General features: G+C 38.9%; 1 protein-coding gene across 1 annotated transcript in view; it reads left to right on the top strand.

Moving 5' to 3' along the window:
* Positions 1–308: 308 nt before the first annotated feature.
* Dock3 (dedicator of cytokinesis 3) overlaps positions 309–14,588 on the top strand; it is a 285,914-nt gene continuing 271,634 nt past the window's right edge. The window contains exon 1 of the mRNA XM_021171370.2: positions 309–422. Coding sequence (XP_021027029.1) covers positions 386–422 — 37 coding nt within the window. The 5' untranslated portion in view covers positions 309–385. The remainder of the gene's footprint in view (positions 423–14,588) is intronic.

The raw sequence follows: 14,588 nt of genomic DNA, 5'->3' as shown, positions 1-14,588 counted from the left end.
GGGAGCGGCGCATGCGCGGGCGTCCCGCGAGCCCGCTGAGGCGATCCGAGCCGCGGCGGCGCCGGGAAGCCAGCGACGGAGCTGTGAGGGACCGAACGGCGGCGCGGGGACGGTGGCGACGGACAGGTGGTGAGCCCTCGCCCGCGTCGCCAGGGGCTCCTCGGCCGCCCGTGGAGTCTCGCGGTCGGTCAGGACGTGGCATCCGGCGGTGGCGGTGGCATCCCGGACGGCCTGTGAGGGATGCGCCGCCTACTGCCCCGCGCCGCCTGACCGCCCCCGCCTTGCCTCGCGGTGCGCCACAGCCGGGCCCGCGGCCGCCCCTGCGGCCGTCCCCTGCGCGCTGTCACCCAGCCGCCGCGCCCGCGGGGCTGCGCCCGGCCCGGCCATGTGGACCCCCACGGAGGAGGAGAAATACGGCGTAGGTAGGTGAGGCTGGGGCCTGGCAGCGGCGGGGGCTCGGGGGCACGTGCCCGAGTCCCGGTCCCCGCCTCGGTTGCTGCTGCCCCGGCTCCTCCGCCCCTGCCCGCACACTGTGCGGCCTCGGCGCGGGGCGGGTGCGGTACCAGCGCGGGGATGGGCCCGGGGCTCTGGGTGCGGGAGGGCGGCAGGGGGCGCTGGCGGTGCGGCCTCAGCAGGTGCGGCGGGCGGGCGGGCGGGCGAGCGGGAGGGGCCGCAAGGCCGGGGCAGTTGCGGGAGATTTGTGATGTGAGGCGCTGGACAGTTTACCCGCGAAGATGCATCTTGAGACACTGCTTTTTCCAGCAGTCAAAACCTCGATTTTAATGAATTTCTGCACCAAAGTTGATGAGCCCGATGGTTGTTTATTTTCCGATTGGAAGCTTACAAAAAAGGATGCAAAACGTTGACCTCATTCGCTCAGTCTAAAATGATGCAGATCTTTGTTTTGCTTTAAGGGTTAGAAATAGTTCCTCTACTACTGTGGGAATTGTTTTGGACATACATCATTGTTGAAGTTTAGTGCATTTTGCTGACATTTTTGTTTTTGTTTTTGTTTTGTTTGTTTGTTTTTTAAACAAATCTGTTTTCAAATGAGAACGATACTCCTTAGTTTCTTCTTAAACTGTTAGGTGAAACTCCCGAAGGTTGACGATTTCTTTTAATATTCCATTTCTTTAAAAAGTATATTCAATTTTTAAGGGACTGAGTGTTTTGCCTTAACAATGTTAGTATTTCGTGGCCAGCCACTTTACATCATTGTAAATAACCTATTGGATTTGGTTACAAATATTTAAAATGTGGAGTATGCAGGGTTTTTTGTTTTCTTAGCTTGTAATGGAAAATTTTAGAAAATTTATAGGAAGTATATTGCCTAAAGGCAAATTATTATTTCAATCAATGCAACAGTTCTATCAGTATTTCCTTCATAATTGATTATAAAGAAACTTTGTAAACTGCAGTGGTTTTGTAAAGTGCAATCGTTTTGTAATACTATCAGGCAAGGTATGTAAAAATACTGTTTATAGCAGAGGGGCCCTCTATCTTCTGAAAACTAACATTCTAAAGTTTGTAATTAGCTATGTATGCTACAGAGGACCTGGTAAAAAAGACCCCAAGTTCTAGAGTCTTTTGAAAAGGAATTAGGAAATGGTGCACAGGCCAGGATTCACCCCTAGGGACTCTTTTACCTTTTCTATTTAAAGCATTCCTTGAATACTAAGTTGCTACCGTGAAATGAGGAGTTGATGGTTCTTCTGCTATCAGAACTACTTAATTAGAATAACAAGCACTCAGTGTGAAAGTGGTCAGCTGTCCAGTGGTACTTGATACATTTTTTCCTTCTGGGGAGGAGCTCTCAAGTAATGCTGGTAGTGGGATTCAGAGTGCTGGCTTCTTTTTTTACTGGTGCTTTGGGAAAATTATGTAAATAATTTTCTTAACGTGTAAATGAGGGCTCGTGTTAACATATCTTACAGGGTTGTGAAAACCAAACAAGTACACACTAAGTAGTTTGTAAATGTTAATCTCCCCATTAATACTTAGACAGTGATAACACTATATAACGGCGTGTTAGTTCTGAGACTGGTAATTCAAGGCAATCAGATGGAATGAGATTAGCTTTAGAAAAAATTGTCATTCCCCTTAGAGGAGCATAGGATTGCAGACACCATAGATCTTAAATGCCTGTTGTTATTCTGACAACAGTTTCTTTGTAGCTATGGTCTGGTATAATTTTGATGCTTTTTTTCTTTTCTTTTTTATAAAAAGCAACTACTGGATATTTCTCCAACAGTTTTTTCCAACTGTCATTTCCTACTATGGTCTAAAAGTTTTTGTTAAATTGCTTAAAACTCCGGACTTTGTCCCCTCCATAAACTTAGGGGCCGCACTCCTAGGTGTTTTCTTAAAATCTAATTCAATCTGTAAGATATGTTCAATATTGTACTTAATAATGATAAAAAGGCAATGAAAATGATTTTTTAAATAGTTCCATTTGTTTGATTTCAGGCTAAGGACTAGCTTGAAAGTTTAACTATTACTACTGTTTCTATAAGAAAATGTTTTGAGTTCAGCTTTCTAAAAGTAAACATTCATTTATTTGTTGGTGTGGAGAATGGGTGTACCCATACTATGACATGCAGGTGAAGGTCATAAAACACCTTGAGGAGTTTGGTTTTTTCCCCTTTACCGTGTGTGTTTGGGGGATTGAACTCAGGTCATCAGACTTGCTGGCAGGTGACTTAGCCCACTGAGCCATCTCACTGAATTTAACAGAGATTTAACTTCTAAAGGTCTATGGTAGAGCCTAGTGTGGTTCATATCGCCTTGAATTCAGGAGATCCAAGGATCAGGATTTTGAGGAGGCATCAGAAGGAGGGAAGAAAGAAAGAAAGGATGAAAGAAGGAAAGAAAGGGAAAAAAGATCTGTAGTACTGAGGAGTCTGAGGTGGGAAAGATCCACTGTCTACAAAATTTGAGTCAATTCACTGGTCACTAGAGTAGCCTGAAGATAGTGGCTTCATAGGTTATTTTATGACCCTTCAGTCACAAGAGGGAAGCTCAGTTTTTGAAACCTCTGAGAGAACCAATACCTCTTTTTGAGGCAAATCCAGAACTTTAATTTGTTCTTAAAAACAAGGATATAATCTACAATTTATAACCATTGGTTTAATATTTGCAGAGAATGTTAACATTTAAAATTTTACTTGAGCATTAAGGCAGGAGGAGTAAAGTGACAGATCTGAAGTATTTGACTAGTAAGTGCTGAATTGAAAATTGAAGCCAAGATTTCAGAATTCTAAGCTACAGATTCTTCTTTTTTACAAAAATTTTATTATTGTTCTCTGTGTGTGTGTGTGTTATATGTGTGTCTGAGGTCCCATGGTGATAGGAAACAACTTTTGCCAGTTGGTTCTTCCTTTCCACCATGGATTCTATGGACCAAACTCAGGTTAGCCTTGGGCAACAAATGTCATTTTTATCTGCTAAGTTACCTTGCCAGCTCTACAGATTCTTTCATTACATCCTTTGCCTTTGAATGGAATTTGTCAGTAAGTCTAACTTGAAAGTTGAGATGTAGATCTAGAGCAGTGGTCCTCAACCTTCTTCATGCTGTGACCCTTTAATACAGTTTATGACTCCGCTATAAAATGATTTTTGTTGCTACTTCATAACTGTAATTTTGCTACTGTTATGAATCATATTGTAAATATGTGTATTTTCTGATAGTCTTAGGAAACCACTGTGAAAGGGTTGTTCTACCCCAAAAGGGTTCATAACCCGTAGGCTGAGAACCACTGCTCTAGAGTCTTCATTTTAAACTAGGTAAATATATTTAAGGAATTTTCTCCACCTTGGGTATTGTATAAGGTGACATAATATTACTGTTGCATTTATGAATATAATGATTTATTTTTATAATGGGTACAGGGCATGAGTTCAGAAAGCAAATTTTTAATAATGCCTTGAAGATGATATTAAGTGCTACTTTATTGTTGTGATGATGATGGTGGTGGTGGTGATGATTATGACAACGACAAGGTTTCACTTCTTAGCTGGCCTAGAGCTCACTATGTAGACCAGGCTGGCCTAAAACTCGAAGAGATTTGTCTGTCTTGCTGGGATTAAAGTTGTGTGCCACCATGTCCAGCCTATTGTTCTTTTTTAGAAAGACATTTAGGATAGAGGAAAGAAATTGAGTCAGTAAACATTCATTGAGTAGCTTTTTTAAGCCAAAGAGAGTTGTCTTGACTCTTATTTTCTAAAGCAAACAGGAACTAATCTGCATGGAATTATCAATTAAATTTTGTGTTTGTGTGTGGTATATGTAATATATGTGCATATGTGTAAATGGTGGTTAACCCTTTGGAGTCTATTGCATTCTGTCTTATATTTTGAGATAGTCTCTCTTGTTGAGCTTGGAACTCAAGGATTTAATTAGATTGGCTAACTGGCCAGAGAGTATCCAGAGATCTCCATCTTCATCCCTGACTCCAGCACGGGTGTTACAGATCTGTGCCACTGTGTCTGGCTTTTGTGTGGGTGTTAAGGATCTGAACTCATATTTACAGGCTTGTGGGACAAACATTTTATTGATTGTGTCTCCCCTTTGTATGGATGGGTGTTTTGCTGCATTGTTCAGGTTATTCTCCAATTTTTGGGCTCCCCTGTAGTTGGGCAGCAAGTGTGCATGAGCTACCATAGTCAGCTTCATATCTTAATAGAAAATTTAACATATAATAATATTTAGTAGACTTCATATTTACAGATCATTTAATCATGCACTATTAGACAGTACGTTAGTATATTGTAAACATGGTAATGTTTTCAATGTAACTTCATTTAAAATTTTTATTTATATGTCTGTTTTTTGTGTCTGCCAAGTTTGTTCCAGTGTTCACAGAGGGCAGAAGAAGGTGTCAGAACCTCTAGAGCTGGAACTTGGGCATTTGTGAGCTGCTAGACATGGGTGTGGGAATCTGAACTCCAGGTCCTTTGGAAAATAGCACATCTCTTAATTTCTGAGCCATCTTTTCAAGTCCAGATGTAGCATCTTTAGACACATCCTAAAGCATGAGGGTCTGAAAAGAACAGCCATTGAGGTTGGAAATTCCTCATATTCACACTCTGTGTCTACAGTGGTGTTGAACATTAACTTTCAATAGCTTCTGAATCTTCTGAAATTTGTATCTTTATTTTTGATAGTAAGAATGTTTAAAATTATTCCTACTATGTAAACAGCAGTTGGTCTGCTATATTAGGGATTTATTTCCAATGGTATGATTTTACCGTAGTGAACAAGCCTATTTATGATTGTGCTCTCAAGTCTCTTGTATACTTCCCTCCAGACAAATTATGTGTAGAGAAGCAATATTTTGTAAAGTTTTTGCACATAGTCTCTGAAGACATTTTTTAATTTTTAAAACATACATAAACACGTCACCACTTATTTTAGCAGTGGTCCAGGTACTTGTTATATTACACATTAGGATACTTTAGTGAGGATAATGACTTTGTTGGGAAATGAGTCTTTCAGAAACTTCCCATTTTCCTGTTTGTCTACAGTGCTATAAAATCTCAACCTCCTACTTCCACATACTATCCTCCTCTTCTCTCAGTACTCATTTATGTGTTTTTGCTAGTGAGTGAGAACTCACATTTGTGGTAAAATTACAGCACGATAAACATAGATGTAGTACTGCATCTTTACCAGTTGTGTATTTGACCTTCTCAAGTGGAGCCCATATTATTACTGCACAGCTGTAATAATAACAACAAGGGTATTCTCCCTCCCACCCCCAAGACAGGGTTTCTCTGTATAGCCTTGGAAGTCCTGTAACTTGCTCTATAGACCAGGCTGGTCTTAAGCCTACAGAGATCTGCCTGGCTCTGTCTTCCAAGTGCTGGGATTGAAGGTGTGCACCACCAGTGCCCGGTTAGAATATCGTTATTGCTAACTAGAATTGATGACTTCGTGTACATTCCTATACATCTTTGTTTTTCCCTCCATATAAATTTCTTGGATTATACCTTTCACCAGGTCAATTTAAAATTAAAAAATATGTGTATGGGTATTCCAACTTCATATTTCTGTGTATTATGTGCATGCCTGCTGTCCAGGGAGGCCATAAGAGGATATCAGATCCCTTGGGACTGGAATTAGAGATGAATGTGAGCTGCCATGTGAGGGTAGCTAGTGCTCTTAAACCATTGAGCTATCTCCAGCAACACTAGTGCAGTTTTTGGCCTTTAACAGATCATAGAGAAAATACAGCTTAAGGTTCTGTAGTTTGACCTCTAGAAAGGAGCCACGCGTGGAAGGAAAGAACCAACCCTGCAAGTTGTCCTCTGACTTCTCACACATGTTATAGCACACATGTGCTCAGACACACTTGTGCTCAGACACACTTGTGCACAGAATAAATAAGAATGTAATAAAAAATTTGAACATATTGGTGGTAACTTACTGTTGTTTGTAACTCATAGTTATACCAAACAACCACAAACAACAACAACAACAACAACAACAACAACAGTGTTTCCTTGTGGTTTGAGAGAGAGTTTAGTGACTAAGAGTACTGGTTGCTCTTCTAGAGGACCCAGGTTTAATTCCCAGCACTCACATGGTGGCTAACAACAATCTATAACTTACGTTCCAGGGATGCTGACTTCCTCAGGCAGTTTATATGTGCATCATAGTAACACACAGGCAGGCAAAAATACCCATACACATGAAATAAAAACTAAATCTGAAAAACTATTTATAACCTTTGTTTGTTTTATTATATCTATCTATCTATCTATCTATCTATCTATCTATCTATCTATCTATCTATCTATCTTTGGTTTTTGAGAAAGGGTTTCTCTGTGGCCTTGGCTGGCCTGGAACTCACTATTTAGGTTAGGCTGGCCTCAAACTCACAGATCTGCTTATCTCTACTGAGTGCTGGGATTAAAGGCATGCACCACCTACCTATTTTATGAACTGTTTGTTTGTTTGTTTTTTGAGACAGGGTTTCTCTGTGTAGCCCTTGCTGTCCTGGAACTCACTCTGTAGACCAGAATGACCTCAAACTCAGAGATCTGCCTGCCTCTGCCTCCCAAGTGCTGGGATTAAAGGCGTGCACCACCACTACCTGGCTTTTATAAACTCTTAAAAGTAGGGATTGTGCCACAGTTAACTCAATGTTCTTGAAAGGTAGAGCTCACTGTCAGGATATGGAATGGTTCATGCCTGTACTTGAGAATTAAATTGAACACTTTGTTGGTGTGGCATTATATTTGATTTTTGGTGACTTTTGAGACACTGTTCCATATTGTTCATATTGAACTTATAACCAGCTTAACTCTAGGACTCACTTCATTTGAACCAAAATCAAAATAAATTCCGAGTTTATACATAATCTCAAGCAAAGATGTTAAATGTTCTTTTAAAATAATTATTTCATCTCATTTAAGTTACTGTATTTGGCTTATCAGTTCAACCTCTCAAATACTTTTGAAGCTTAAGTTTGTGATTTTACATATCTTTCCTTGATCATTTATCTATACAAGTAATAAGATTTTGTTATGCAAGTGGCTTGTCTTTTTTCAGATAGCTAATAAAAGTATTAAAAAGACAATATTTAATTTTCAATAAATACTAGAGGGAGGTATTTAGTATATAAAATTGTATTATGGGTGTGTTATATTTTGAATGCAAATTATCTGGATGAATAGTTCATGACAGTACCATCTTTGTGAACCTGATTGTGTTTGAGATTAGGGCAGGTTCCAGATCGTGGTCTGTGGAAGAAAAATGTCGTTACAGTGTGTGTCAAAGAAATGTCAGTATTGAAAAGAGGTTAGGCCCATTTTCATCTTCATACATAGGAGGAATTGTAATCTAAAATTTTATTGTCTTTTGTTTCTGATATTCTTTCCAAATCCCAAATTACTATAGTTTGGACTTGGAATATTCCTGTTTTCAAGGCCTATGTGTTAAAAGATGGCCCCTAGCTTGGGCTATTGGGAAATGGTAAATGCAAGACTTTGTAAGAGTCCTCTGGCTATTGGGGGTGTATCCTTGAAAAGAATAGTGGGAATTTAGTTGCTGCTTTCTTTGTTTCTTGTTTCCTGGTTTGGGTGAATTTGCTGTGCTGTGTGCTCCTGCTTCTTGAGAGCACTGGTTTCATCGGCCCAAACATGGGCTGAAAGTTTCAAGATTGTGATTAAAATAAAATCTTTTCTGTTTAGAATATATACATACATACATACATACATGTGTGTATATATATATATATATATATATATGTATATATATATATATATGTATACTTTTTATTCTTTGTGAATTTCACATCATGCATCCCAATCCCACTCATCTCTCCATTTCTTCATATTCTCCCTCTGCCCTTGTAACATGCCTCCTAAAAGAAAACAAAAACAAGAACAAAATCTCACCATGGAAGCTCTGATATGTCATGGTGTATCACATAGTACCCCCCCCCCCTTTGCCCAAACGGCTTTACTTGCAAATGCTCATTGCAGTAAATCAATGGTCTTGTTTAAGCCCTGTGGCTTCTGCTACACTGTCAATACTGGATTCTCACCAGCACTCTTCTTGGATATCCTGCTGTTGTCCTGCATCATGGAGATCCTGCAGCTTTGGTTCTGCAGGATTAGCCCCTTCATGAGCTCCAGCAGTTCATGGATGGGGGAGATGTTAGGGTGGACCAACTCAAAGTCCTTGAGGTGGGGAAAGAGGTGGAGTAGCTGAGTTGGTCAGCCTACAGGCTCTCCTGTGCCTGTGCCATTAGAGTTAGCTTTCCAGCACTGCTCTGGTGAGGGACAGGGCCAGCTCACTCTAGTGCCCCAGCTGCCAAGGGGTGGGGCTAGCTCTCCCACCTGCCTCTTGCCATCTGTACTGTACTGGCCTTTGGTGGTAACATGGGCCATGGACATCAACACAGATGGGCCAGGACATCACCTTGACATCAGTGTTAAGTGCAGTGCAGGCAGTGTGGGGTATTCACATCAGGCTGTTCTTTAACACTCTTGTGTCTCCAGTTCCCTCTCATCATAGTGCATAGACTGTTATAGGATGAGGGCCTCTGGATGTCTTCTGCCCTGCCTATGCCTAGAAGCTAATATATCTCTGATATTTGTTGATTATAATATACCTATGTTCTTGATATACTCCTATTCAGAAAGACCTTAATTTTTCACCTTTTTGGTTTGTTCAGGTTATAATATGACTAGGATTCTATGGCTACCATTTCCTGCTTGGGGAATGCCAGCTGAACAAGCTCAGATGTCATCTCTTTGCCCTTCTGATGTAAATAAGTGCTGCTTCCGATATGTCCTTACTCATTTATCATATGCTTAGTTGCATTTCTTTGCCACAGGTGACTTAGAAGCTTTTGGATAGGAACTTTCTTAATGTTTTTTATTATCTATTTACTTACTTATTTATTCAATATTGGGGCTGTTTTTTGAAGGCAGTCTGTGAGTCTAATATGGTTTTTAGGTATGTGACATTGTGAATATGTGTTTGTGCTTGACCGTTTTCTTTCTTGAGCCCGTTAGGGATTTCCTGCTTATGGCTGAGTTCAAATGACTAATTTTGGGTAGGAGCCTAAGGATTCTAGTAGCAATTCATCTTACCTTGAATTGCAATTATTGCAGCAGTGATTAGGAAATCATAAATCAGGTAACTGTAATATAATTTGACTTTCCTCATTACTTTTTTGTCCAGCATCTTTAGGGAATTCTATGTTTTGTATGAGTGGCTTTTCCACCTTTAAAAGCACAACAAAGATATTTTGTCTATTTTGGTTGAAGTTTCTCCAAAACTTAATGTATTTTAGTTTACTCTTAAATACTTTAGCATGTTGAATTCATTTGATGTTTATTTTTCTGTATTCATTTTTCTTATTATATGAGATACATTAATTATAGAAATATTAAATATGGAAAAACAGACAAAAAGAAATTAAACATTTTTTTACACAGATATAACTCTAGCTGACATAATGACGTATCTTTCTAGTCTTTAAAAAAAAGTATGTGTAAATATTCATTTAAAATAACTTTAGGACCATACTGTTTTACACACCCACAATTAATTTGAAGTCAAAGCACTACTTGTGGAGCTAGTCTTTTCTTCCACCACAATCTCTTGCTTAATCAGTCTTTCCTTTGGAGAAAGAGTTTGCTGAACTTGAAGTTTATCAGGTCAGGTAGGCTGGCTGGCTAGTGATATATGAGTTCTGTCTATTTCTGTCCCTGTCTCCCAAAGCTGTGATTGCACTTGCTCCACGCTCAGCTTCTTACATGTATCTGAGTATCCAAACTCAGGGCTTGTGCTTGAGTGGCAGGCACTTTACTAACTGAGTCATCTTTCTAGCCTTCTGTTTTCTTCTTGACTTTTTTTTTTTTTTTTTAAAGAGCCATTCTTCATTTAGTAGCGTGTCATTTAATCTCTGTGAGATTGTGAATGTTCCATTTCTCTTGTCATTGATTCTAGTTTTATTTTATTATGGTCAGATAGAATATAAGAAGGTTTTTTTTTTTTGTATTTGTTAAGACTTGCTTTGTATTCTATTATATGGTCTATTTTAGAGAAATTTCTATGTGATGATAGAAAGCTTATGAGATGTCTGGTAGGTCTATTTGACCTATGATATCACTTAACTCAGATTTTTTTAATCAGGCAGACCTGTCTAATTATTAGAATGATGTATTAACATCACTTATTATTATGTTAAGATTAATCTGTGACTTTATATCTAGTAGTAGTAGTTTTATGAAATTGGGTTCATCAATATTCACTGCATATATGTTTGAAATTGACCTCTTGATAGATTGTTGTCTGAATTAGTATAAAGTGATCTTTTAGAAAAATACCTTTCTAGTTTTTTTTTCTAATTTTAATTTGAAATATTTTGTCAGATACTAGAATTGCTATACCTACTTACTTTTGTAAGTGCTATTTGTTTAGATATTATTTTTTCCATTTACCCCCAGGCTGTTTGACTTTGCCAGTGAGGTATATTTCTTGCAGACAACACTTAGATGGATCTCTGTTTGTTTATAAATTTTATTTCACCATATGGGCCAGGCAGGTCTTGAACTGGAGATCCACTTCCCTATCCATCCCAAGTGCTTGGATTAAAGGGGTGTGTTAATGGAACCTGTTTTTTAAAAATCTATTCTGTTTGTGCCTTTTGGTTGCAGAGTTAGGAACATTAACATTTAGGGTTTCTATTGAAAGGTATGCATTCATTCCTGTGATCTTGTTTTAGGACTATTTACTACTTTCCTTATCTTCATTGCCTTATTTATGACTCTAGCACATCCCTTCTGCTCCCCATAGTATCATGACTGTGTTTACCTTTCTCTTTTGTGTATAGGATTCCTTTAGTGTCTTCTGTAATGCTAGCTTAGTTGTCATGAATTTTTTTTTTAGTTTGTAATTATTATGCAAAAGTTTTTCCTATCTCTTTTGGTGATGAAGAATAGCTTCACTGGATATAGTAATCTGGGTTGACAGTTACTGTCTGTCATTCAGAGGTTAAAATGTGTCCTCTTATGCCCTTTTGGCTTTTGGGTTTCTTTGAGAAATGTGCTGATACTTTGAAGGTTCACTTTGATATCTTTGTTGGTGTGTCTGTCTCTCTTGCAGTTTTCATTCAGTAAACTTCATTTGATGGCTAATACTGTTTGTTGTTTTAACACTATTACTATTAACAGAATTACTTTGGAGATAAAACTCTGGGCTGTGTTTGAGGGAGTTTGTAGGTTGAGTAACTGGAGGTAGGAAGACATACTCTTGATTGTGTGTAGTGCCATTTCATGGACTGGGTTCTTAGACCAAATAAAAAGAGGAAAATGTGGTGGATTTCAGCTTTGATGTGTCTCTGCTTCTTGACTGCAGATACAATGTACCAGTTGCCTTGTGATCATGATTTTCCTGAAGTGGTGGGCCATACTCTCAAACTGTAAACCTGAGTGACTTCTTCCTTAAGTTTGTATTCTTGTTTTATTTGTTGGTACAATAAAATTCTCCAAGAGAAAACTTAGTGGAGAAAGGGTTTATTGTAGCGTACAATCTATTATTTTGAAAAAGTCAAGTAGCAGAAATTTACCTCACATTTCCTGTCAAGAACAGGAGAAATGACTATACACACATGCTACCTGCTTGCTTATGCTTAATTCAATTTCTCCATTCAGAAACAGTTCATGACTCCCTGCCTAGGGAAGAATGCCACTCATAGTGTGCTGGATCTTCCCACATCAAACTAATTAAGACAATCCACCACAGACATCCCCACAGCAATGCAGGCAGCCTCTCAGATTGTCTGACCAGGTAGTTCTACACTGTGTCAAATTGACATATTGCCTGCAGCTGGTTGTGTCAGATATGCTGTCAAAACAATTAGAAAAGTGACTTGTAGTGTTTTAGCAGTAATATAGCATGGGAGATTATTTTCTAGTCTCATTTAGTATTCTAAATGCCTCTTAGGTCTGGATATATATTTCTTTCCCTAAGTTTGGAAAGTTTACTGCAAATGATTTTATTCAGTGTGTTTTTATGCATTCTCCTTCAATATCTATGAGTTATAGATTTGGCTTTTTAAATAGTGTCCTGTAGATCTCACATGTTTGGTTCATACTTTGTTACTAATTTTAATATTTGCTGGTATTTGAATGCTGTAGCTCTTCTTACTTGTCCCAAGCCCTGATATTTGATACTGTTTTCCACTTGATCTATTCTCTTGGAAGGTTTTTGTCTTACTGAACTTTTAAAACACATCAGTAAGACTTTTCTAATGTTTCTGTCTCTTTGTTGAAATCCACGTTCATATCTTGTATTTGTGTAGATACTTTTTTGTTTCCTGTAATTCTTAGTAAATAAAAATATTTTATATTTACTTGCTTTTATGTGTAGTATTAAAATAATTAAATAAGTCCCAAGAGCATGTTCCTGCTACCTGTTCCAATGGTTTACATTCCTGAATGAAAGTACACACACAGCCTTTATATTTTGATATGCTTAAAACAGCTTAATGGCTGGGATACTTCCTAATGTCCACGTAGCCAATCCGCCTTCTTCCAATAATCCTGACTTATCATTTACTACATTCTATATTCTACCTTGGCTACCCTGGACCCAGGTGGGTAGCCTTCTGGGGCAGCACAATTCTGGCTCCTACATGGACGCTACATGCCTTCCTGTCCTATACCTTCTCAGGTATGGTGTCTCCCTTTCTTCCTACTCCCAGCATGGCAGATCTCTTCCTTCTCCTTCTCCTCCTCCTCCCCCTCCTCCTCCTCCCCCCCTCCTCCTCCTCCTTCTCCTCCTCTTCCTCCTCCTCGTTCTTCCCCTCCTTCTCTTCCTCCTCCTCCTCTTCTCCTCCTCTTCCTCCTTCAGTTCCAAGCCTAGGAATCCTAAGTCCTATCTCAGTTTTCCCTGCGCATCCATTGGCTGTCAGCATCTTTATTTACTAATCAGAATCAGCTTGGGGCAGGGTCCTTCAGTGTCTTATGTGTGGACTTGTGGACTTTTAACAGTATTAGGTCAAACCCACTACACTTGTGGGTGTGTATATGTTTGTGGATATGCATCTGCTATGGTGTATATGTGGAAGACTGTTTAAGGGAGTTGGTTCTCCCTTTCTACCGTGAACATTCCAGGGATCAAACTTATCCCTTGTCAGGCTTGATGGCAAGCACCTTTCCCTGCTGACCTGTCTATTTCACCTAAATTATAAAAAAGTTTGTTTTATTTTTAAAGTAAGTTTGTGTATATATGTGTGTGTATATTTGTGTGTATATGTGTATATGTGTGTATGTACATGTGTGTACATGTATGTATGTACATTGTGTATGTATGTTGCATGCATGTATGTATGTACATGTGTGTATGTGTGTATGTGTGTGTGTGTGTATGCATGTATGTGTGTGTAATGCCCACAAATGCTAGAGGATCCTACTGGAGCTAGAGGTGAATGTGAGCTGCCTGAAATGGGTACTGGAAGCCACACTTGAGTCCAACTATAAGAGTAGTATGTGCTCTTAACCACTGAACCATCTCTCTAGTCTCCAATTATGGGAATTTTATATTCCTTCTGCTGTCTTCAGTGACCCACTGGCCATTCAAGAGTATATTGTTAAATCTTCAAATATTAGATTATTTTCTGTAATTTCTCTTACTATTGGTTTCTTGTTTTCTTCAATTACCTGAATAAACACTCATTATTTTGAACCTTTTAAATTTGTTAAGACATGCTTTAAAGGAGTGCAGAGATGATTTGTTCACTTGTTGCTCTTGCAGAGGTCCTGGGTTTGGTTCTTTCACAACTCTCTATAACTCCATTTTTAGGGGATCTGATGCCTTTTTCTGGTCTCTGGGCACTGCATATATGTGGTTCACACACATGCATTGCAGATGAAACACTCATACAAAACACACACACACACACACACACACACACACTTTTTTTTTCTTACTTTAACTTTTTTTTAATGAAAAAAAAAAAAGAAACCCAGAAATTTCCTCCCTTTCCTTCCTTTCTTTTTTTTTTGATTTTTTGATTATTATTATTTATTTATTTTATTACATATTTTCCTCAATTACATTTCCAATG

The sequence above is a fragment of the Mus caroli genome, chromosome 9 (assembly GCF_900094665.2).
Source record: "Mus caroli chromosome 9, CAROLI_EIJ_v1.1, whole genome shotgun sequence".
NCBI classification, from domain to species: domain Eukaryota; kingdom Metazoa; phylum Chordata; class Mammalia; order Rodentia; family Muridae; genus Mus; species Mus caroli.
Note: the sequence above shows the minus strand (reverse complement) of the source record. Positions and strands in the feature narration are given on the sequence as shown.